The sequence below is a fragment of the Cynoglossus semilaevis genome, chromosome 3 (genome assembly GCF_000523025.1).
Source record: "Cynoglossus semilaevis isolate Cse_v1.0 chromosome 3, Cse_v1.0, whole genome shotgun sequence".
NCBI lineage: Eukaryota > Metazoa > Chordata > Actinopteri > Pleuronectiformes > Cynoglossidae > Cynoglossus > Cynoglossus semilaevis.
Genome location: NC_024309.1, coordinates 3,534,299 through 3,559,851, shown reverse-complemented (window position 1 = coordinate 3,559,851; position 25,553 = coordinate 3,534,299). Strand labels below are relative to the sequence as shown.

General features: G+C 37.9%; 2 protein-coding genes across 9 annotated transcripts in view; both read left to right on the top strand.

The window, feature by feature from the left end:
* Window positions 1-14,288, top strand: part of phldb2b (pleckstrin homology-like domain, family B, member 2b) — a 32,128-nt gene extending 17,840 nt beyond the window's left edge. For 3 of the 7 annotated variants that reach the window (XM_008307531.3, XM_025054514.1, XM_008307535.3), the window contains 17 exons: window positions 1,861-2,238; window positions 2,558-2,704; window positions 2,899-3,036; window positions 4,340-4,468; window positions 5,416-5,571; window positions 5,681-5,791; window positions 5,906-5,980; window positions 6,891-7,025; window positions 7,165-7,353; window positions 7,661-7,804; window positions 8,005-8,101; window positions 9,277-9,427; window positions 11,497-11,587; window positions 11,698-11,844; window positions 11,970-12,189; window positions 12,370-12,455; window positions 12,673-14,288. In XM_008307531.3, the coding sequence (XP_008305753.1) occupies window positions 1,861-2,238; window positions 2,558-2,704; window positions 2,899-3,036; window positions 4,340-4,468; window positions 5,416-5,571; window positions 5,681-5,791; window positions 5,906-5,980; window positions 6,891-7,025; window positions 7,165-7,353; window positions 7,661-7,804; window positions 8,005-8,101; window positions 9,277-9,427; window positions 11,497-11,587; window positions 11,698-11,844; window positions 11,970-12,189; window positions 12,370-12,455; window positions 12,673-12,813 (2,535 nt within the window). In that variant the 3' untranslated portion in view covers window positions 12,814-14,288. The remainder of the gene's footprint in view (window positions 1-1,860; window positions 2,239-2,557; window positions 2,705-2,898; window positions 3,037-4,339; window positions 4,469-5,415; window positions 5,572-5,680; window positions 5,792-5,905; window positions 5,981-6,890; window positions 7,026-7,164; window positions 7,354-7,660; window positions 7,805-8,004; window positions 8,102-9,276; window positions 9,428-11,496; window positions 11,588-11,697; window positions 11,845-11,969; window positions 12,190-12,369; window positions 12,456-12,672) is intronic. The other 4 variants (XM_008307532.3, XM_008307533.3, XM_025054516.1 and 1 more) reach the window with 4 other exon arrangements.
* Window positions 14,289-17,015: 2,727 nt separating this feature from the next.
* The window catches only part of tlcd4a (TLC domain containing 4a), a 13,685-nt gene continuing 5,147 nt past the window's right edge, over window positions 17,016-25,553 (top strand). The window contains exons 1-5 of one of the 2 annotated variants that reach the window (XM_008307537.3): window positions 17,016-17,446; window positions 20,523-20,692; window positions 22,277-22,366; window positions 23,026-23,084; window positions 23,182-23,276. In XM_008307537.3, coding sequence (XP_008305759.1) covers window positions 20,532-20,692; window positions 22,277-22,366; window positions 23,026-23,084; window positions 23,182-23,276 — 405 coding nt within the window. In that variant the 5' untranslated portion in view covers window positions 17,016-17,446; window positions 20,523-20,531. The other variant, XM_008307536.3, reaches the window with a different exon arrangement.

The window sequence follows — 25,553 nt, the reverse complement described above, 5'->3', positions numbered from 1 at the left end:
GACGTATTCTACTCCATATCCTACTGTGCCTTTTACTGTGAGAAATATTTTTTTGGATTCTGTACAAACCAAACTGTTGCAGAAACTTCACAGTGGTCGTCAGCTCGCCTCAAGACACTGTAGGTTATAATTATGTTATCAAGATTGAATAATGTGGACCTTCTTCTCTTCTCCTGCCTGGTTCACAGAACTATTTGCACTTTGAACTTGATTTGAAGCTTGATTGAAATGCTGCAGGGTTAGTTTTTCTCTAGTTACATTTGACAGTTTAATGACACATTAAGTTCAGTTTAAATTTAAACAATTTTTAATTAAACAACATGGCTGTGGGGCTGTGAGCCAAAATAGACTGAATTCGAGTCCAAATGTCAATCTCTCTCTGCCCTCTGGTGGCAGTGCAGCGAATATACAGCGTGTGTCATCATGACAACTGTTCCTTTCTCTAGCAATTGAAACAAGGCTGTACAATCTGCATAGATATTATCTATTTAGTATCTACAGGTTAACTTGTAACCAGATTATTAAGTCACCAACAACTGCTTGTTTTAGCAACATCATTATTTTGTTACATAAAGAATAGGTAAAAATGGTAAGATAACCTTCTTTTTTACCTATAAAGCACAATGGGCTTCCAAAGTGTATTTCTATTTCTTATTAAGATATTTTCTATTTTTCTTTCTACTTCCTCACATCATGTTCTTTCATCCATATATTTATTGGTTCTGCATCTCCCTTTACATGACTTTCCACCCCGAGTTGACAGCTGATTACTACAAGCCGAGTTCCACACAGTCCTGTGGCTATTAGAATAGAGCAAGGTGACAAACTGGCACCCGCTTGTTTTGTCTCAGCGCTGGGTTCATGTTACACACAGACACTTCAGACTGGACTGTGTTTGAGCAAATATTGTCCAGTGTTAGGTTTTAACTGTCATAAATAATGCCGTAAATTTGACAGAATTGTCTGCTTTGTGTGATTATTTGATTTATTTTTTTGTATGCCATCCTTTGAACAATTTTTAACTAATAATATATTAATAATAATAATAATAAATTAAATACCCGTGGCCGGGGATATTCTTGGCCTACCTATGTAAACAACGTATTTGCATTAGGACATTTTCTTATCCAAATGTCACAAGATCTAAAGTTTTATTATTTAAAACTGTAATTTTTCAGAAAATATCCTCTTTCTTTAGTGACAGTACACGGACACATTCCTATGCCCAGAGTCACAGCTTTTTCTTGTACCCTTCTGACCGCACTTGACAGCTGTCCACCTACTCATTACCTCACACGTTGTCACACATTCAAACACACACCAGTCACGTGTTATGTTGTGTGTGTGTTTTTTTTCTTCTTTCTTTCCTGCTACATTCTTTTCACCCTTCTGATATTCCTAACTTACAAAGGGCCTCTGTGAGGATGGCATACATTTCTTGCCAGAGAAGTTAACACCGAAGCTAGTGGAGGTTATTTTGAGTCTTTGTAGCCTGCATAGCTCCACATATAGCTGTGATCGGACAGACAGAAAGGAGTAAACAGGCGCACTTGTTGCAGGGTTTGCCAGTGAGAGGAACTTGATTTTCTAGAGTACATGAGTCATGTCATTCACAACAGTATGTGAATGACAAACAGTGACAAGGAGTAAGTACTGAACAAGACAAGCAGGACAGACTGCTTTCTGCAATGCTTCCTCAGGTAACAACATCATGAGGATCATGCGTTTTCCCCTTTTTAAATGTTGCTGTTTTTGCATTTGACCTTTATAATTGCTGAAATTCAAAGTGAGCTGTTACTATACTATCTTTGCGTCAATCCCGTGCATGTATCTGTGTGTGTGTATGTGTTTTTATGTTAGGAGCGACAGCGACTAGAGACTATATTATCTCTGTGCTCGGAGCTCGGCAACGCTGACAGAGATGGAGGCATCACAACTACGGGCTCCACTTCAGCTGTGGCCAATCTTCAAAAGATCAACCAGGAGCTCGAGAAGCTCCGAGTGAATGACGACGATGACGACACGCCATCAGTCTTTTCAGACATTTCATCTGTCATTGAAACCACAGAGAACGGATACATGACCTCACCAGGATCAGAAAATGGCTACTACGATGATGAAATACAATTACGTCAGAGACGTAGAAGTGGTCACAGAGACAACAGGGCACAGTCACCTACAGTCAGTTTGAGAAACTTTGCCCCCTCACCTTCTCCACGCACACAAAGGACCAATGAGGTAAAAAAAAAACAACAACACTTGCATTGTGTTTTCTGCTTTGTGTGAATAAGGGGATGCCCTGTGTTTTTACGCTGGTATAACAAGTGCACTTGACATTTCCCTAAGTATGCCACATACTTCAATAGTTATCAAGCTTTTTGTCATGTAAATCATGTCTTTGTCAGTGTGTTCATATAGTTCATACAATGCAACAAGGTGGGATTTTAGTTATTTATTCGATTATTTTTTTAAATAAACATTTTCTCATTAAGTTGATGAAACTTTTTTGATGTAGATGTAGATGTTTACAATGATAAAACATGTGCTGATGACACAGGCTCTTGAGGATGCAGCTCGTCACATTAGACAGGAGGAGGAGGTGAGGCAGGTGAAGGAGGAGAGGATGCAGGTGCTGAACAACATGGAGGAACTGGAGAGAAAGATCAAAGAACTGGACAACCAAATGGAGGAGTCTGCAAGAGAGGTGGCACAAGAGAATAGAGAGATTCATATTTAAATTCATGTCTATCAACAAATTAATGTTTAATTGTAAAGTAAATCTAGGTACTTTATTTAGAAAAAAATAAAAGCTTTACTTTAATTTCCCCATTTGCTTTTCATGTTTAAAATGTGTTTTATTAATTGTATGAATAAATGTGGAACATGTATTTCTCCAAGGTGGAGGTTGAACGAGCTCTGGTGGAGGCTGAGCAGGAGTCAGAAGTGGCAGCTCTGCAGCAGGAAAAGGAGGCTCTGGAAGCTCTTCACAACAAGATGGCAGAACTGGAAAACCAGTCCCAACAGGAAAAAGAAAAGGTATTTAAGAGGATACATTGTGTGGAAAATAAAACAGTAAGTATTAAAAGGGATAAGAGAAAAGACTGAGTTGTTGGTGGATCGAGGGATAAGAATACACTTAAATTGCAAAGAAATTTATTGTACAGACTAGTGGTTTAATTTGATTGTTTGCGAAGCTGCATTTTTTATAACTTTCTTTTTTCATTTGTGGTAAAAGGGTAAAGCATGAGTGCATGCTCGCAATAGAAATTACATATGATACTCAGTGGGGTCATGTGACTGACTTATGGACGTTAATCCTTCTCATGCTGCCTCAAGTCCAAATATATATCTGTAAATACTGTCAAGGGCGTGGCCTTGTTCATCTGAAGTCCCGTCAGATAGTCATCAGCTGTGAAGAGACTTCTGTTGTGTTTAGATATCATTGTTTTCTGCACATCCGTGTTCAGTGGGATTCAGTTGATCAGTTGAGTTGTTTGTTAAAGGCACACACTTTACGTATGTTAATACAAACTGCATGCAACAAAAATTGTACTCATTGGCAGGAGTAGACTTGGTGAGTCTTGTGTCTTAAAAGCATGTTGCTTCTGTTCAGCATTGTGGCATTTTGTCACCAATTGTCCAGGTTACTAATGAGGTAATTGTAATGAGTTTCCCATAGGTAGTGGCTGAAACTATCATTGGCACATTTTTGTGGCACAGCTGATATTGAGATGAATGAGCTACAGGCTGACAGACTGACAGAGAGTTAAATAAGCAAAACAAACCAACTTGAGTCAGTCTGTATGTACAAGCTGAGTGTTTATTTACTTTTTTTAGAATTATCTGGTTCGCGGTGCAGCGGTAGATCTTCCACCTGCCACCAGAGTTGCATCAGGTGTAAAACCTCTTGTTAATGGTACAAGCTGAAAGTGATTCCTCTTTGAGAATGGTTTGGTTCTTTGGTGAAAGAACAGAAAAAAAATACCAACATATAAAATACAAAGGCAGATGTCACAACTAATAAACATTACATACTATCTTCCTGCCAGAATGTTTTTCATTTAACCTCCCATTGTCTCCATCATTTACACAGAAATATTGTCCTCCACCATCTCCCCTTCCCCTCTCTTTCTGATCCTCCCGTCTATGCTAATGTCGCTGATCTGTTCGCTGTAGTTATTACTTGTGGCTCCCTAATCCAACTAACACAGCCATCCTCTCTCTGTTGTGTGTTTGTTTGTACCTGTCCTTGTATCAATGTGGACACACAACCATGTACGCGGTACATGTGTCCTTGTGTGTGGGTGTGTGCATGTTCATGTGTGTGTGTGTACGCCAGGCGTTTGAGTTGCTGGAGGCAGAAAGGGGCAGAGTAGAGAGGTTGGCTCAGATTGTGTGTGAGCAGCGCTCCCAACTGGACAGCTGCCCTGAGGCCACCAAGGAGCCCCTGCAGGAGCAGCTAGCCAGGGTCAGTACACACTCAACACCTCACACACATGTGCACAGGAAGAAACGGTGAGGAATACCCAAAGCAAATCATTGTCCCTTTTTAAGTCGGTGCAGATTTGCAATCTCACATTTCTAAATCTGTGGATCCAGGAAAGCAAATACAAAAGTAGATAAGCTCAAAGTCAAACATAACGAATACGAGTGACAACTAAAGCAGCTCTGTGTATGCATATGATAGTTTCAATGTACACCTGACTAAAACAAAAGCAGATGCATGTGCACCTATATTCTGTATACTGACAAAACACGAACTGCTGTGAACGGGCCGACTTGCATGAATATAAAGAGTCATGCGATGCCTGCCTTCATAACACCTTTTCTTTCATCATCAAACATGCTCTCAATGACAAACATGATAATCTCTTACCGATTTGTGTCTTCTCACTGTCTAACTGATGTTTCATCAGATGGGTTCAACCTAAAGAGTATGTGGTGTCTGACGGGCTGGGGTCTGAGAGACCCACACGTGTGGCATCGCTCTTTCTTTTGTCACTGGATTTTCTCAAAGTGGTGTTGTGGTGTGGTTTTCTGTGTCTGGGGAAATGCTTGCACGGTGCAACATGTTGCATGACACTTGAAAAGTCTGGTTTTGCTCTGGTGCAGGATTGTGCATGATTGTTATGCATCAGGCATCCGTGAATCTTTTTTTTGTTAATGTATTTGGTGAGGAGAAGGTGCCTGTCCATATATTATTTGTTTGATCACATTAATTGTTTTTTAAATTGGAAAAACAAATGTTCAAAGTCATTAAATGGGGGTTATGTTTTCAGATTAAATAAGATGTTCAACATGACAAACATTTTTGTACATTTTTGTGGACATATGGTACAGCTTGTCCTACACACATGCGTTTCCTGTAATTTTGTCCATTTCTATGTGGATTATGTTTCGGTTTGCATCTGTCAGGACTGTGAGGTACTTGAAGCTGAGACAAAGCGTTTTGAGGACCTGGAATTTCAGCACCTGGAAAATGAAAGCAGGCAAGATGACGAGAAGGAAACACAAACACAGCAACTTCTACGGGAGATTGCAGACTACCAGCGCAGTACAGTCACTCGCAAGGTAACTGCTGTCTCTTTTAATTTTTTCTATGCTTTTTCAAATGTACAAAACATTTCAAGGTTTTATTGAAATGGAAATTTTTAGAAAAAATTGTGTCTTTCTTTTTAAGGAGCGACTGTCAACACTTAAAAAGCAGACGGCACAGATCACCCAGCAAGCTCAGCGTGAGAAGGAAAGCTTCTTGAGTGAGAGGAGCAACCTGGAATCAATGATGCAAAGGGTAACAGGAAATTTATGTTTGCATATGTTTGAGAAGTCTTAACCTAACAACCCCAAAGCATTAAATTAGTTTTAATAACCTTTGGGTATTTACAATGTTTTTATTTTCTGCTAGGAAAAAGAAAAACTTGCCTCTCTTGAAGGGAAACATACCGATCTCACTGGTAGTCGGGGTTTTACACTAAGAGAGGTAAATTAACTTAACAGCTGTCAAGACAAAAAATGATCAGTATGTACATTTTTGACCTGCCATTATTATTAATGGCTGGGCTTTCCTTGTGTTCTTCTGGTTAATTCCAGCTGGCTGAGAGACAGACATTTCAACTGTTACCAAGAGTTCATCAAGTTTTTCTTTTGAAAAAACTTGTTTTCTTGTTTTGTATTTCGAAAACAAAACCAAACAACTTGTCATTTCTTTTTTACTTTTAAAAACTGCTTTTCTTGAACAAATTTCCTGGTTTGTTTTAGTAACTTTTCTTCTTTGACAGTCAGACAGCTTAGGGTTGTGATCGTCCTGTGTGTGTGCACTTGTACTGTATCTCATTTGATGCTGCATTACCTTGTCACTCCACAAGGGGGCAAAGTGTGCAAACTCTGAATGCAACATTAGAAATAGTGTCCTTTAGTGTCTCGCTAAACACCAACAAGCATACTGATGCTTTTGGTGTGTTTAGGTGAACTTTTCCTTGCCTTTTGTGTCTATATTACCATCATTAACTAAGTACTTAAGAATCCTTTTACTGTACTGCTCTTCCTAACCTCTGCTCCTCTGCTTTTGAATGCATCTCTCACATTTTTTATGCCGTCCTCCACATCTGTACACTGTATGAAAAAAACCCCTTTTTTTCAGGTTTAGTATCTATCATCTTATACTGACTCACAGTCATCCAAAGTCTCGTTAATGTTCTTGTAACTCCCACATAATCTTCACCAGTGTCTGAATAACTTGTGTTGTTCTGTTGATATACCTAAAAACTAAAATCGTAACTTATGCATCATTCTAACGACTAATTTGCTGTAACACATTAATACGGCAGACTGACTGACCCATGCTATGCCTCACCCCTTTTCTCTCCTCCATTTCTCCATGATACTTGCAGGGTTATGTCACAGTCAGTGAAATCAATGAGCTTTACTCACAGCGTAAGTCCGCCCCTGCTTTGACCAATGACTCCTCAGAGTCCGAGGCAAACCCCTCCCGAGATGAAGACACTCCAAAACCACAGGAGGATGAGGTGTGTGTGTGTGTGGTTAGTGATGCAGAGGCCAGACGTTGTAAAGTGTTTACAAAAGTGTTCTTTTCTCTTTTCTTTCTGCTTTCTTCTTTTAAACTGTATTTCAGTTCTATGACATGTTTCTTTCTTCTTTTCCAAGCTCTTTTATTCTTCCTCACCTGCGAACTGTCCTTCCTCTCCCTCCTTTCATCTATACCCCCGCCCTTTTTCCAAACCCACCTGTGTACATTGGCCAGAGAACATGGTGTCATACCGAGACCCCTCTCCCCTCCCTGATTCTCCCCCTCCTCCTCTTCCTGTTAAAAAACACCGACCTCAGTCTGAGCAGGTAACGAGAATAGTATGTAAACTATTGTTGTTCATGTACATAATCATAAAAGTGACAAAATTTAAGTTGTTCAGTGAAGCTTCTTATTAAGCTATATTTATATACAGTTAACTGGGGTTAATACAGTTAAGTTAAGTTTGCAAAGCTACAAAATTACATTAAATAGAAATGTCTCCAAATTTTCTCTCATCTTTGCCCTAAAGTGGCATTCATTTGTGTGGCCTTTTAATAAATCTTTAAAAATCTTCTACCCAAGGTAACTGACATTGCCCTCCTTTCCTCTGTGTGTCTGTGTGTGTGCGGTCAGCATTTTCGTTTGCTTGAGGAAAGGAAGAGGTCTAAGGAAGAGGGCGGGTCCCATCTAAGTGACACATTACCCAGGAAGAAAACACCTCCCACCACACCCCGTCAGTTTACATGTGCCACGCTTGGACGCACTTTCCCCACCAAGGTACACACACACATATAAATTAACCGACATAAACACACTGACACATAAATAAAGACGTCGCAAAGTGTAATCATTCACTCATGTGATCAAACATTTTTGTTCTTCCTCATAAATTACATTTAGAAAAATTCTTATGTTTCACTAAATGATAACAGAATAAATACTCTCTCTATCTCAATACTCTTCCTGGTCCACCGTAGCCCCATCAGCCCCTGGTACAGAGCACAAGTTGTGGCAGCATTCTTCCAAGGATTCTCTCATTGTCCAACAAGGAAACTGAAAACCGTCTGCATAAAGGTAAACACACAGTCTACTCACACCTATCATTTCACACATACACAAACTGTGCTGGAAACCAAACCAAACCAAAATGTCACAAGTACACGTAACACGTTTTCGGATTCTTTCTTTGTCTCTGTTATCCAGAAATTCACACTTGTTACCGGAAAATGTTCCTTATTTGGTCACAACATTCCCGCTGGAGAGTTGTGTGTGTGCGTGGGTGGACACATCATTATGTTTTGTTTATCTGTCAGTAAAGACTGCAGGACTGCAACCGGAGGAGAGTTGCTGCATCAGGGGATTTGGATTATTGTAAAGATCATCAGTGTGGTTCTTCATTAGAGGCTAAGGAGCATATTCATCAAAATGTTTTACTGGATTTGAAAAAAAACGTTTGACGTTTGAAGTGATTTAAAAGTTTTAAAAATGTATATTTAACAAAAATAATAACAAGCTGAAACTAAACTATTTCCTACCACACACAACAAAGAGGTTTTTGTCATCATTAGGAAAAACCTCAGCAAAACCACCATCATAGTTACTGTTTAGACAGCAGCTAACATTAACATTTATGACAAAAAAATGATTTTCATGTTAATTTGATTAACATTTACACTACAATTGTTCCGATGAGCACAGATTGGTTTAATTGTCGCATATTCTGGGAATTAAAAAGAACTTTAAATGGTTTCTAGTCAATCGCAAGCCTTCGCATGTTCTTATCTGGCAGTTTGGTGTGTATGTGGCCCCTTGATCTTGCTCATCAGATGGGTGGGTCTGCTGTATGGGGCAGATAGTATCAGGTTTTTGGTGTGCTTCTTCCTGTAGCCAGTGGTCGAGTCAGAGTCAGTCTGTATCAGAGCAGGGATTTTAAATCATTTGAATTGGATGTCAAGGGTTCTTGCCTGAAAACTATGAATTATTTATACAATTAGACCTGCCTGCACTTTACTTTTTACTGCTTACATCATTGGGCTGGTTGCACTATATATTGGTGGAAATCATTTTTTTTCTGTGAAAGAACGTGCTCCACCGTGGCGGGACATCTTGATCCAAAATTGAAATTCTCTGGGCAAAGTGTTGTTCCAGGGGATGTGACTCAAACAGGTGCAGCACAGATGTGCAGGACTATTATAACTATTGTGTGTTGGCAACTTAACACAATATACTTTTCTGTTTGTGTTTTTCAGGTCAGTCAGGCTCTCGAGCAGCTTCTCAGACCAATGTCTACCTCGATACGTTTGGGTATCGTGACAACCAGAGCTTCGACACGATGAGTGTGGATAGCAGTGATTCCATTGACACCAGCATCTCTGCCTGCTCTCCAGATAATGTGTCCAGGTAAATGAACAACTTCTGTTTTTTTGGTTTAAGTTGAACATTTCTGTGTTATGTATCTGCAAGGAGAAAACACCAAGTTAATGAACTAATTGTGTCCCTTTTTGTGAAATTAATCAAATTTTAAATTTTATGTAATTTATAGGAAATGGGTGGAATGTGTATATCCCATTATTTCACCGCCTATCCACCTATCGTTGCTGTACTACACAGTTCATGTGCACATTTTTTCATATGTAGAGAAAATTGTTTCTGACATTGAAAAACCAAGTTTAAAACATAATTTCAAGTTAGTCTATGGCTGACAAGCTGATGGACATTGTAGAGGTCAACAGCTTCCTTTAAGTTTTGAAAGCAACTCTGGGTAAAAAAAGTGAGCAGAATGTGAGTTAATTCAAAAAGTGTGTGGAGAGTTTTCCCGCCTTTCGTAGTGCCTCCTCAGATGATGGCTGAACTCTGTGTGTTGTGACTTGGGGGGGGGACTTTTGATTTGTCCACGTCAGGGTCGGGTTACATATGACAGAAAACACAAAGAATGTATGTATGTGTGTGTGTGTCTGTGTGTGTTTGCATATGTGTTTCCAAAGTCAGCCCCCTGAGTTTCAAATGAACCAATACAAGAATGAAGAAGTATTTTGGGGGTGCATTCAGCTTGGACTAAAACCATGTGTGGGTGACTCCCCCTTTTTTCCCTTCTTACAGTGGTTGCATCTGTCCTTTTTTCCTCCCCTTCCTTTGTTCCTCTCAGTGGTACAGTCTGACTTCTGCACATAGATTTCACAGAGTCCCAAAATCACTTGCAGGTTGATCTCTCTGCTAAAACCCCGTGTCTGTGATCCTCTGCTATAACAGCAGCTGGAAGACCCTCTTTACCTGCATGCATTCAATTGGATGTTGGCACCAGGATCAAAGCTGGAAACTGTATCTGTTTCTGTCTGCACCTGGATTTCTTTGACACCCTGTCAGTGATGTATTTTATTTTGTGGTGGTTTAAAGTGCGGGAGCAAGTTCTTCCTAAGTAATCCAGGTACTTGAACCAAAACTTTTAAGGTTGGTTAGTCGGCGATGAGGATGAGCACGGTTGCCTCTCATCGAATAAGGTAAGAAAAGAAATGGCGAGAAGGAAAACAATGCAAGGGACAGATGTGGCAGGGAGTTTTTTGTATTATAGCTCATGTAATCAAGCGTAGCTGTTTGTTGATTTATTATTCACTAATTAAGATATCTTTCTAGAAATAGATGAAATAATTAATGATTTACTTGATAAGCTAAATGTTAATTTACACTCAGAAACAGTAAAGTTTTTTAAGTTTAACATAGTTAGACATCAAGATAAAATGTTGAATTTAATGCAAAAAGAATTTACTTTGCTCCACTTCATTTTGTTACACTAGTTGTAATGGTTCTCTTCTGTTTTTTCCCTGTAAAATGATTTGTTTAGAGCCTGTTGTCAAACAGTCATTTACGCTTCCTTTGATATCCACACAGATTGTGTGTTTATTTTCTCCTGGCTCACGGAAAGAGCTAATTCATGTCTTGAAATCAAAGAGAAAAGTATACAGTTTAATGCTATGAAAACATTCGTAAATTGATGTTAGTCGAGGGTTGGTATCATGTGCAGATCATCTGGAGCAGGAAGGACCGAGAGCAGATGTGATATTGTAGACTGAAGGCAGACGGTGAAGTCAGAAAAATCTGCAAAGGAATGCAGAGGAACTGCAAACTGAAACATTCACCATAAATCTGTGCTTTTAAGTTGCAGAAAATACTTTTGTTTTTCGTTGTATTCTGTTGTATTCCCACAAATCCCTGAAAAATGTAATATACAAACATTTGAGCACTGTTTTCTTCATGACTTAAACTGTACCAAGCAAATTGCATCATACATGTAATACTGTTATATTGTTCCACATGTGCAACATGCAGTATGGTGGAATGTCAAATATTATGTTTGTTATTAATTTATGAGACATTTTGATGTGCTGAAATCTAGGTTTCACCCTGAGAAATCAACACACTCTTCATTTTGACAAGGTGGTCTGATGTGTATCATATGTGTCTTAATGCTGTAGTGCCAGCACCTCAAATGTGGCCAAACTGGAGGAGATGGAGCGTCTACTGCGAGAGGCTCAGCTAGAGAAGAATCGCCTTATTGAGCACAAGGTCACTATGAGACTTTATTGTAATTTCATTTTATTTGACAGCAGATTAAGGCATGTCATGAATGAATCTTCTTGTGTTTTTATCTCAAGGAATTCAATTTTTTTTTTCAGGAACGAGAGATGGAAATACGAAAGCAGGCACTGGAGGAAGAGAGAAAACGAAGAGAGGAGCTGGAAAAACGTCTACAGGAGGAGACGAGCAGACGGCAGAAACTTATCGACCGTGAGGTGAAACTGCGGGAGAAACAGAGGGCACAGGTGAGGAAGATGGACCTGGTGGAAATATTATCAAAAAAAAAAACAATACCACAAGTAAATTATCTAAGTGACTGTGCTAAGATCATTTTTTAATTTTTTATTATTTTGTCTTCCCTTCCTTTCAGTCTCGACCACTTACACGGTACTTGCCAGTCAGAAAAGATGATTTTGACCTCCGAGCTCACATAGAGTCAGCGGGCCACAGCACAGATACTTGCTTCCACTTGTCCATCTCTGAAAAGACGTGTCGAGGATACTTGGTCAAGATGGGGGGCAAAATTAAAACCTGGAAGAAACGCTGGTTTGTCTTTGACCGCAACAGACGTACACTCTCCTACTTTGCAGGTGAGATAGAGCACAGGTCTAAAATCTGGAAGATTCCAACGTCGTCGTCGTCATCGTGTTGAGATATGGACATTTTCTTTACAATTCCAAATCAACTTTGCAGCCCTTTATTTAAAAAAAAACTTTAAAGATCAATAAAATAGTAAAATTATTTTGCATTTTCCTCCCAACCTGCTGCAGACAAACATGAGGTCAAGCTGAAAGGAGTCATCTACTTCCAAGCCATTGAAGAAGTGTACTATGATCACTTGAAGAATGCACACAAGGTAAATGTTTACATGACATATGTTGTAACTGTAAATTGTCACTTCCTCTTTTTCTGTTTATTTAGTTTTTCTCCAGTCCAGTTTGACAAAATAAATAAAATACATAATAAATACAAAGCTAAATAGAAAGATCTAAATAAAATAAACTAATACATTTAATAATGGGACAAGACTAAAAAACTTTTCACTGTATAATCTGGGTTTGTTTTATCTACAGAGTCCAAACCCATCTTTGACCTTTAGTGTTAAGACTCATGACCGGGTCTACTACATGGTTGCTCCCTCTCCTGAAGCCATGAGGATCTGGATGGATGTCATTGTCACAGGTGCAGAGGGATACACCCAGTTCATGGTGTAGTGGAGGAGTGATGAACACAGGATTTACCAACTCTGTCTGTTACTTTTTTATGACTAACAGACCTTTTTTGTAGAATTTGCTTGTAAATGATGGTCAACTATGCTCAATTAACACAGACAATTCTCACGTAGAGAGACTGCTGAGTTAAAGTAACTTGAGAAAATTATGTAACATTTATTCTGCATGATGTGCAGAATGGACAGGGTTTTATAATGTGGACCATTTATTTGAAATAAATACAAGGGTTTTAGATCATAAATTTGACACTGTTAGTAAATCAAAAGGTTCAATTTCAGGAAAACGGTGCATTGCAGTACTATTTAAATAGAGTTTACAACGATGTAAACCTCAAACATTTATGGTGTGCCTACGTATTTACATCTCATTCTAATGTCATTTAACCTTTTTAATAATCCAATCAAAAAAGGTTTAACTGGCGTTAAAGAAAATGACAATGTCATTTTTATTTTATTTTTACACACTAATGCATATAAGCACATGTATTTTAGGTAGATTTATATATTTTTAATACATTTTTACCTTGATTTTGCAGATATTTTAACTGTGGAAATTCGCTGATGTGAATGCAAATGCTTAATCTCATGATTACTTTGTTTTGTTATTTTTTACAATATATGCAGACATTAAAAGGTCTGCGTTTGTCCCACGTCTGTTGAATCCTGAGTTTCTATTGAAGTTCTCTGAGGTGCTGTTTTTATGTAGTTACCGACACTAGTAATCCTTGCTAGAGCATATTGACATGAGGTGTACTTCAACACAAGACATTGTGAATACTAGTCCTTTGATGGATCAGTGCAGGGTTGTTTCACAACAGTGTTAACACTGGCTTAAAAAAACAGGCTGAAACAAACAGACTGCAGCGTCTTACATTAATCTTTTATTGAGGTGAAGAGTTGTTACATTTGTACATTTTGCAGTAGTTGGTTTAAAATTGTGAGTTATCAATCAGTTATCACTTGATTGGGTGCCTTAATATATTTTTGCAACTGTTATTTCTCTGTATTTTGAAGAGGGTTATTCAACAGAAGAATTAAAACCAAACTGTCTTTGTTTAAAGATGTATCAGTGTGGAGGAATAGGAGGAGGGTGGCCTTAAATCATCTATGGTACACGTGCTCAGTTGTGCATTGAGCATGAAAACAGACCGATCATTGCGCTGCTGCCATGATTAGCTTTAAAGCCTTTGTGTATTTCTTAATCTATTTTTCTATACACTACATTCAACAAGTACATAGTTTCCATTTACTGTTTCACATTCTGTTATGGTGTAGCATTATTTCCTCTTGTCCACCTCTGTGACAAGGCATAAACTGAATTAAAGAAATATATGCAAATTTATTACAAAGAAACTATTTTATCATTTTTGCTGATCATATCTTACTGTATTTATGCCAATACCAGTGCATGTATTTTTCTATTTCTATATGAATAATAAAATCTATGTCTTCTTTTGATATGTTATGTTTTCAGAAGTCTGTTTTGCCACACAATGCTTTTTAAATTGCATAACAGTGTATCTTCAGATGTACTGAAACACTTGTAAACATGTGTTGTGCAGTCAGAGTGGCAGATTGGTTCGCAGATGTGAAAATTATATCAACTATAAACTCTAAGAGCCAGTTGAGAATGCTAAGGTGAAGAAGAACCTAGAGAGGCTCAAGTCTTAAGGTAAGAGAAAATAAATAAATGTCAGTAAAAACAGGGTGGAATAAATCTGTTTGATGCAACTTCACATGAATGCTCAACTATAGAATCCCTATATGTAAATAATCAGAAATTATTTATTTAAATCTCACATTTAAAGCCTCAAATTCCCACAATTATAGGTTGTTTGTGTTCTTTTTTTTTGTCCATGCACAACTCAAGGCATTAAAACTGTATGAAGTGTTTTAACATTTGCAGACAGAGGGCGCTGTTGTTTAGTAAATGTATATGATCAAAGCAAGTCAATGTTCACAAAATGAAATGTATGGTGCAGGTGATTTATATTTGTTGAGGGAGATATTACTGTTATTCCGGGGATAAAAAGTATAACATTTGCACAAAATTACACAGTAAGGTGATATAACTAATCATTTACCATCTTCCACATGAAATAATCTCGCCATATTGACACAAGGAAGATAAGTGAACTACTTGTCATTGTGACACAGCACACCACTGCACACAACGAAATGTTCCGAGCACCTCAGTGGTAACTTGGCAGGTGGTAGACTCGAACCTGAAGCCTTCGGGACCCAAGTCCGTTTTCTTAACCACTAACCCACCACTGCCCCACAACACTGCAGTAAAGATATAATAATCAAACACTCTAAATGAATGCTAAGGAAAGGAGAGGTTTGACTGAATCAAAGTGCACTAGGTAAAAAGCGGCCATTACCAAGCACTTTGGACTGAAGCTGCAATGAAATTCCCATTAGGTATACAGCTGTACACAGAAGAGTGGGTGGTATCCTTTGGTTAACCTTCAACTCCAAATTTGAAACATCACGAACAGACCAGTTCCAAACAACTACAGTGACAGCAATAGTTACAAGGTCTCGCATGTGAACAGCAAACAGAACAAACATATTTGGATGCTGGGGAGGGGGGTGAAGGTGGAAGTTCTACAGGATATGCCTCTTTCTATATGCATTGTTTCCACAGCAGGTGTTTGGTGGACATTCAGAAATATAGAATTTTCCTAAAAGTTTTCCAGCAATTGGAATGTTGTCTGAGGAATTGGAGGAAACAACTGACACACATTTGTCAAGTGAAATATTTAATATTTCATTTTTTTCTTGTTTCTGGGTAGATGAAAATGGTGTCATTTCATGTGAATGAGTCCAACGAGGCCCACTGACACGCTAAACATATAAACAACTGCAAATGAGGTCACTGGTGATGTAGGCCAGTCCCTATCTTTGTGCTCTAAATACACTTTACATAAGAGAGAGAATTGATTTTATATGCTGCTCATTTGTGATTTAATCTGCAGTCTAGTAATGTTCACAATATTGACCTTTGGTCATCTGGTCATCGGATCTGGTCCTTTAGATGATTGAGGCTAGGATGTGATCAGCAGTTCAGGTTTTTATTTTAAATGTTAAGATAAGCATGTTGTTCTTATGTTCATGGCCTCATTAAATCAGTGCTTGAAAAAACAAAACCAAACAGGTTTTTGGACTTCTGGGAATGTGTTGTTGTGTTCCCTCTCTGCCATTTAGCTTTAAACATCATATCGATGCAAAGATACAACATAATCAATGTGTTAATTTTGTATGTAAAAACAAACTGTTTTAGTGAAAACCTGCTGCAATTTTTTGAAGGTGTGCAAAATTTGTGGGAAGTGACAGTAGGGATTCTGTATCAAAGTACTCTGGGAGGGAGCAGGTATACGTTTTATTATGGTAGAGAGCTTTGAAATAAGTAGACCTGTTGTTAATAATATATAATGTAGTACATATATCAGACCATAAAGAGCTGTGTGAGCAATGTCCGGGGCCAAAGAGTATGTGTCTCAGCGCAGATTGTTATTGCTGCTTCAGGGCAAATGAAATACTGCAAAGGAAATACGCAGAAAGAAATAGCCTGGTGCTGTAAAAACAACATCTGCTGATCTTTGTTCCTCCCACAATGCTGCAACAAATGTCCTTCATACTTAAACCACAAATGTGAAAAACATAGCAACATAAATAACAGGTTTTAACCACAGGTAGTATCACTGAAACTGCACCAGTGCTTATCAGTGGATCAATGTTCTGTACAAAATATTGTGTTTAAACCTAATGAAAAAGCAAGAGGGAAAATTCAGTCCCAGGTCAGCGTCAGTACTGGTAAACACAGCACTATACTACCAGATACTGCAGGGGTTTTCAACAGAGGCTTAGTGGCCCTTAGGGCATCACTTTAAAGGTGTTTTATATATATAACTAACCACATATACTTGTATATGAACCTAGTTTATTATAAACACATTTTTTCAGTATACAGTACAGTATATTGTAAGTGATCTCTGCTCTGGCTGCTGCCCCCCACGACCTCACCTCGGATAGTTTGTAAGTGATCCATGTTCCATCTCTACGTCATAATGAATCCTTGGCCTGAAAACCGCTGAACATACATTTGCAACAGTGGGTGCACATGTACATGACTGGTCTAGCGCCTGCAGGGAGGAGTGTGTGTCTGTGGCTTTAAGAAATCTGCTGAAATTTGATCTCAATGTGGAGAAGAGAGTGGACGAGAGAGACTGAGAGAGAGAGAGAGAGACCGAGAGAGATCGAGATCCCATCGTTTCTATAATCGAGCGTCGAGCAGCTCGACCATGATCGGCTTCTCCGCTCACAGGCATGTTTAAAGTCGGATGGAATTCCCTGTAAACACCTCGGAAAACGTGACGAGGTTCGTAAACAGCGTTTCCTTCTCACAGCCCCCAACTTACTGACGTGGGTGTGAGTGAAGCAGGAGGCGGACTGCGCTCTTTTTCTCACACACGAACATACATACACACACACATCCCTTCAACCTCTCCAAAATATGACTCGACATGGCTGTGGCTGTGGCTTTGACACAACATCCACGGCACTGCAGGAGACTGCGGGAATGATAAGCAGCTGAGGGAGTCGGCCACACGGTAGGTTCTCTGTGCTTCTCGATTTTTGTGTATTTTGATTTTCTCGTTTTCATGCTCGTGGCTGGTAAACAGCAGAAGAGAGGACGGGGGAGGAAGAGGCCGGAGTTATTTTCCCTTCCACACATCACAGCAGCTGGACAGGCAATGCGGCGTGAATGTGTTTTCTGTAGGTGTGTGTTCACTTCACGAGGGGGTATGCTATACTACTGTATGCTATGCTAAAGTCCGCTTTATATATTGAAAAACAATCATGGTGGCGTGTTTTTGTTGTTGTTTTTTTTATTTGTCGTATGGCGCGTATACCTGAAAAACGACCCAATCTCTGTCACAGTCGTCATGAAAACATAAGAAGTAATCAAGGTTCCAGGAAGTAATGGAGGCTGTGAGGTGTACATAAGTATAATTGCATAGAAAATGTGCACCAGGCCTAAACTTAAGCTAGGCCTAATCCAGTATATTTTATATACTGAGTTTGTACCAGCAGTGATTTCCCTCTTTATTTTTACTGATGACGTATCTTCAATCGTTAGACGTTGACTGGCTAATTAGCCGTAGTGTGGAATTAAATTGAAAATTAAATTCTATATTATTATAGAATTACCCAGGTTTGTTTTTTCATTGTATTAATAAAAGGTTTGTTAAAAAAATCATTTAAATTTTCATTTCATTTAAATGTGTATACCTAAATAACCACACAAACGTAGGTTGTATGTATTATCAAAGTATAAGTTGCATGCTGAGATGGCAGCTTAATTAATTATTGTCATTATGTGATGGATTTATAGGCTGCCAGGAGGGTTACATTCACCGACCCAATACATTTCTATCTGTTATTCCATTTCAATTTCTACAGGATGCTGTTTTTTTTTTTTTTTTGTCTTATGGCCTGAATCCATATGGGAGTTAATCGAGCATTACTGTATAATAAAACAAATGCACATATGCAGTTGCTTCCAAAAGCAAACGTGACACTGAAAATAAGATAACTTTACCCTATTCTTATGTTTAGTCTATGATTTATGTTTAAAAAATTCACAGTGAACATTCTGAATAACTCATTTGAGTATACGTGTACTCTTTCAAACACATATTTCAACATTTAACTTGCCCTTCAATTAATATTGAATCCAAAAACTCAAAATGCATATCCTGAAATTGTGTTACTTTTACTTTAACCTCCCTTCCCCCATCAAAACCATCACAAAACCCTGTGTGTGCTCATTGGATCTTATACTTTGTACTCTTAGCAGTTACATGAAGTAAACAACAAACAGCTTACAGCTTTACCATGTGCTTATAAAAATAAACATGTCTAAAAATATGTTCATGCCTTCTTTCAACCCACCATTAACTTCTAAGAATAGTTACCACTACCAGGTTTATTGTTTTTGGTGTAGAATGTTGCATGCACATGTAGTGCCCTGTCAGCCATGACCTCTGTCACAGTTTGTCCTTGGTACAAGTGTCCTGTATCAGGCTTGCATGTGTATACCTTAAACAGCCACTGCTCTGTGAGCATAACGTTTTACAGATATTCATACTATAATCTCAATGCAAATGAGTTTAAAGGTATACCTATATTAACATGCTGTAAAGGTATATTTGCTTAACCGTTAGGCTCTCTTAACAGTGCAACTCCCTGTCCAAAGTAGGCATGTAAAACAGAGGCGATATGTGTTTTGTGGGACTGCACTAAAAGACACTTGCACCAAAGTTGGCAAACTTGGCCTCTTCAAGAGGCTTATATGGTCAATTCATTAAATATGCGATAAAACTCTAAGAAAAACTAAAAGAAAATAAATGAGGGGTTTGAGTCATAGAGGAAGAAGTTGATCTCTATCTCTGATCAACATTCACTGTCCATACTGTGTTGGCTTTCCCCACGCAGCCTTTTTTTTTTTACAGTTTATCCGAAATGTACCTCTTAGTTTAGACAAAAAAATTGTATAAACATTAAAACATAAAAGGAATCCCAGGAAACACACATTAAAACAACAAAGGAGTCTTTTGCTGTCAGACCAGCTTCTATAAACCCCAATCAACAACCCTTGAACTGATCTTCATTCATAGCATTAATGTCTTGTGTGTACAAGTTAACAAAATATATTGACAATGAAGGACTTATCAGTGTATTGCAGGAAAGGTGACAACAGAAATGAACCAGTTCTGTTATTTGAGGTGAGAAAAGCCAGTAGTTCTTAGGTGTTTGATTTTTATGAAAGCATACCATGTTATGGAGAGACTACAATTTTGTGTTTCTGAGCAGAAAACCAATCAAGTAAAAAAAGGCACAAGGTTAAAAGTGGAAAACCTCAAAGAACTATTCTCCATCATAACACTCATGTGTTTGATGATATTATCTCAGCTGTGGGATGATCAGTGTTTGCAGATGACAAAGCCTTTCCAAAAAGGCAACAGCTATAGGCAACATGGCAAAAAACCCCTTAAAAACTAAAAAACTAAAGTAGGGAGCTGGATTGTGTAGAAGAGATTTCTTTGGGGCTATGCAGATTTTTAAGGGTCTTGACAGTAGTACAGTAGTTTTAAGCCTTTTGGTCATTTGTCTCAGTCGAGACAACACAGGTAATAAAACAGTGAAGGAATCCCTAAATATGGCCACTAGACCGAATTCTCGAGTCAAAAATGTGACTTGGTGGAATTCTAACCATCTCTAGTTGCAGCTGTCAAAACAAGTTGGTCAAGTGTCGTACACAGGCCACACATAAATGCACTATAAGCTGTATTTGATCACTGAAAACACACTGTAGCCGCACAAACTGAAGGCACCAAAAAACAAGGTCTTGTGCAGACCTTCACATCGGCTGAGCAAGCAAGACTCGTTTAAATGCCAACATGTATGTGGCTGCAACAGTATGCATAATGACTAAGTTTGTTTTTGACTATGAGATTTCGGCAGCTAAATAAAATCCAGAAATAAAAATCACTCAAATGAAGAAGGTTTACAGCCAAAGCACATTCATTGCTAGCAGGAATCTTTATCCTGTTTAGAATTCCGCTCTTTCGTGTAACCAATTCCCTTTGTAACCTTCACCCTCTTTTCCTCTTTCTCTGACAGTGGGGTTGGATGGCCATGGACCCATTCAGCCAGGTTATCCTCATTATCTCGGTGACTAGTTTCTTCACCTTTCAATGGCTCTTCCACAAGGTCAGTCCCTGGATATCCAGGCACATCAGCCCGGGCTTTGCTGGCCTCAGTGACAAGCAGAAGGTGGAATGGAACTCAAGGTAGTATTAGTCATGATGTTTGTTATGACCTTTCCATTAAAATAAAAATGTATTTGCCTTTTAATTGCTAGTATTTATGTTGAGTTCATGGTTTTGTTTTTTAGCATTTTATTTATATACGTCATGTTTTAATTTTGCATTTTTTTCCCGAGAGCTAATGAAAATGCATTTCTTGCATTCATTTTTTTACAGTACTTGAATATTATCATTTCAATTATTATAAAAGAAAACATCATATTTGCTGTTTGTGCACTTTGTTTCCAGGATCCATGAGTACTAATGTTGAATAATTGCAAGTTTAATATTAACCAAATCATGGTTATGTTTTTTTCATTATAGAGCAGCCTTTCTTACAGTAGGGTGGTGGAGCTGAGATGAAGTTGGTCATAAGAATTGTTTCATATACAGTAACAATAAATTAAGTTGCACTTGTGGTCAAACGTCAGGCTTCCTGTGAACACAGAATTTAGTATCTTATTAACCGGCCGGATTAAAAATGTAATTTACTCTCTTTTCAATTTTAATTTCTCATTCCCATCAAATGGCCTCTTATTTTACTCCAAACGCTGCTAATGTTACAAGTTTCTGCAGCACATCATTATTGTGGGTGGTGAGATGGTGACAAGTAGCTCTTTGGCGCTTCAAGCTTTTGTTCCTTGCGATGACAAGATCAGCTGATCTCCATTAGGTGGCAGAAGGCAATGGAATGTCAAGATTTTCGGATATCTGTCACTTTGCACACACCCCAATGATCTGTGATAACTCTTCTTCTTTCATATCGTCTCAACTGCTATGTCACAACAGGCCCCGTTCTCGTCCATCTCTGTAGACAGTGTAGGAGAAACTGTGGCAGTTATTAGTGGCAAAAATAGAGCCGTTTAAAAATAAAAAAGCTACGTGAAAGCTATTTCTTTTACAGCATATGGTGGATGTTTGCTGATCGTCTAGTTTTTCAGTGCCATCCTACTATAATAGTCGTGCGTTGTGCTTCATCATTACTGGGTAAAATATTGTTTTTTCACATAACAAACTATGCTGAAGTTCTTCTGAACTATTTGTTCTGAGTAACTTTTTCCCTTGGTTTGGTGTCCAAGCAGCAGTAAAGGAATTTAAATTATCTTACCATTAGACAGATGGTGTATAAAGTATACATTCCAAACTCAGCTGGCAACGAGCAGTAGACGAGGGGTGAGTTCACTATAGATAAACAAACTGGTTAGTCTTGACTAGACGTCGGGACGTTTGATCTGAGGAGAGATTTTCTTTTGTGCTTGTGCTGGACAGCCGTCATAACAGAAAGTCTCATGAACATGAACTATATTATCGACTGGGACTGTGCTGCTGATCTGCCCGACCTTTCAGCAGTGTATAATTTATGAGTGTCTCTGCTCTGAATCTGTATGTAGCCCTGACTGAGCCTTTACATTTTGAGGACTTCAAGTACAGGGCAAACTATAAAAACAGCTGCAAGTCATATTTCTATGAATCAGGCAAATCCATTTGGGAAGAATATTGACCTAAAAACCTCAAGTGTCTGACGCGTTGAAAGTAGATCCTCCTAACAGTTTTTGTCTTCCCTTCTAGGACCGTGTCCACCTTTCATGCACTGCTGGTGGGACTTTTCTGTCTTTACATCTTGTGTTTCGATGATGCTGTCAATGAAGACCCAGTCTGGTGAGAGCCTCGTTTTCTACCACCTATCAACCTTTAAATTTTAATACTGGCATCCAATGACACATCCTAACTTATTTTCCAAACATCTTTTGTTTTGTGTCTTTTTTTCTTTCTTTCTTTTTTTTTTAATCATTTTGTCCTGTACTATGAATAGAGTGTCCTGGCCAGCCATTTCTTCATGGCAAGATGCAGGAATAATACAAAGTCTGACCATAAATAAAATGCATTTTAGGGACCATTCAGATTCAGTTTTAATGAAATATAAACAGAAATATGTTGCTATAATTACTTTGTTCCATAGGTTTTCTTTGTTTGTTTTTTATAAATTTTGCGTGTATTTTTTTAGTAGGTTTACATACAATTTATTTACTCTTCATCACCTTTTTTTCAATTGTTTACCAATCCTATAGAATGAAGTTAAGTTCATTATTTTTAATGCATTACATTTTTTTTGGTGAGTATCCATTTGCAAAAAAACAAAGTGATTTTTTTTCAATAGCATAAATTACCACCATAGCTGGTAGATCAAGATTTTCAAATAAAAAAAGTATTAGAAGCAGCATTACTTTCCTTCAGGCTATCCATTCAGTAGCACAACAGTATTTGAAACATGAGAATTTGAAGCAAACCTAGTCAAATCAAATGTGTATTTTCAATAGGGGAGATCCTACACTTGTCAAGACTAATGTTGCCATCACAACAGGCTACCTCATATCTGGTAAGAAAACCTTGCATGGGTTTTTTTTAATCATTACATGGGTCTATTATAAATCTTGTAATTGAATTATTGTTTTTTTCTCCCCTTTTTCTTCCAGATCTGCTGCTAATATTTTACTATTGGAAGGCAATAGGCGACAAGTTTTTTGTAGTTCACCATCTGGCAGCGTTGTATGCTTACTACTATGTACTGGTGAGTGCCCTATTGTCCAATAGCAGAGCGTGCAGGCAAGATGGGAAGGAGACAACCAAGGGTGAACAGCAGTGTCCTGTCAGGCTTTGCTTTCAATCACGTTAGTTAGCTTCTACATTAGTAAAAGTATTATTAGAAGAGTTTAGTGTATTTTCAAATGTAAAATATGAATGGGTAAAATTCATTTTCATGGTAATGTTGTCACACTAACATGTGGAGATTAATGTTGCCTTTAGGGGTTCTTGAATAACAAGATTTACCAGTAAATGCTGAGGAATCAGTTTAAACAATATCTGTATATCATATACTGTATCATGGTTTTACTCTAACCATTCTACAAAGGTTTAGTCAAATATATTCAAGGGAATCTAATACATTACAATGGATACTACAAACATAGTTTCTCAGCTATTTGTCCTGTACATCATTGCATTAACATATGTAAAATGAATGTAGTACCGTCTCACTGATAATTTCCCAAAGTACAACTTTGAGGTGGACTCGTGTCCAGATAGAGATATTTTGTCTGTGTTTGCTCAGCTGTGCTGTTCACTCTTGGTTCATTCTGAAACCCAGGATCTAGGTGGTCAGGATCTGTCGCATCATTTTTACAGAGATGAATGACTATGGTATTTTTTGCATGGAATGCTCAATAATGTACCGGCTGATGACTCCTCCCCCCATTCTTCCTTACCCACAACCTTATACTTTCTGTGCTTTATATTTGTTTTTTTGTTTTTGTTTGTTTACTGACCCCTTTTGATGTTGTGTGAATCAGACACGAGCTGAGCTTTACTGAGCTTTTCTTAGCTCAGCTGAATGCAGAGCTGCAGCCACTGTGTGCATGCTGCTAGCTTCCTACAAAAACAGGCTTCCTCTCTCGTTACTGTGCATGACAACAATCAGTGTGTAACTCCCCTAATTACTCATCAGACTATCTACTGTAGCTGCGGTGTGTCTTTTTGTGCTAGAGCGTGGGTCTGTCTGTTTTTTTTTTTGTAGGCCTGATATTCCTTGGTGGGGAAAAACGGACAAAGCCACTCATATAATGTCACCTGTTTGATATCAGGTGGAGAAGGTTAACAACAAAAGCCATGGATTTATTTAAAACTGCTAAATGTACAGTGTTATAAAATGGTTATAAAAAAAAACCCTTATTTTTCTTAAATAATTGAAACGTGTTGTTTACATCAATGATTTGTATTTTCCATACAGAAAGAGTTGTCGGCTCCATAATCTTCAGACCTCAACTATATTCCATATTTTTTTTAACTCTTCTGTTTATCTACTTACGTCCAAAAGCGTTATTTCTATTTTACTACATGAAAACTGTATGTGTAGAGATCTTTTTTGGGGGGGAGTTTTTTTTGGTATTTTATTTTATTATATATTTTTCAGATTCAAAACAGTGGCACAATTTTATGTAGAAAAGCAACTATTTAAAACAATAAAGTTACAGATATATTTATATATTATAGATATATATATATAAACAAGCAAACATATTAACCATACTGTTACTGGACACTCCTGACTTTCCTTAAAATTTTATCTAAAGTTTCTCTGGGACAAATTCAAGTAAAAATGCATAATTTTGCTTTTACTGAAGAACACATCACAAGTCACATTACTGTGGGTGTTTTATTTTTATTTATTTTTATTTATTTATGTCACATGTCGTCCCAGTGTCATTAGTTAATGTGTTTAATGTGTGAAGGTTTAGTAGGGGTCAAATTCACAAAAATGTGGCATTTTTAAATATTTAAAAATCATATGAAAAAAACAAAAAACTGAATTCAAATACAAATCATTACACTTTATTAATGCCCTAGTACAAAATTATGATTGTTGAGTTCCTCGAACATTGATTGATTGGGACGTTTGGTAATCTGCTGGGTTATTGTGTTAAGGTTTATAGCGCAATGTCAGAGAAAACAAATAAAACCCAAAAAGCAATATATGTCGTTTGGACATGAAATGCATGCTTTCCTCCATTGATGTTTTGCTTTTGTGTTGCTTCCAATTGTGGTGGCACTTTTCTTTGTGTTTTATTCTAATGTATCTGTCTGGTCTGTTTGTCTCTGTGTCCTTCCGCTGACTTTAACATAAATAGCCCCTCTTCAAACCTACATGCAAAAACTACCTACAAATCATGCAAAAACTACCAGATGGGTTGATGTGTATCATTCAGAGACAGAGAACTGTTCTTGATCTAGATGGGAACTTTTTATTTTATTATTCCTGTCTTGTCTGCTGTTATTGCTGTTGTGTCGCACT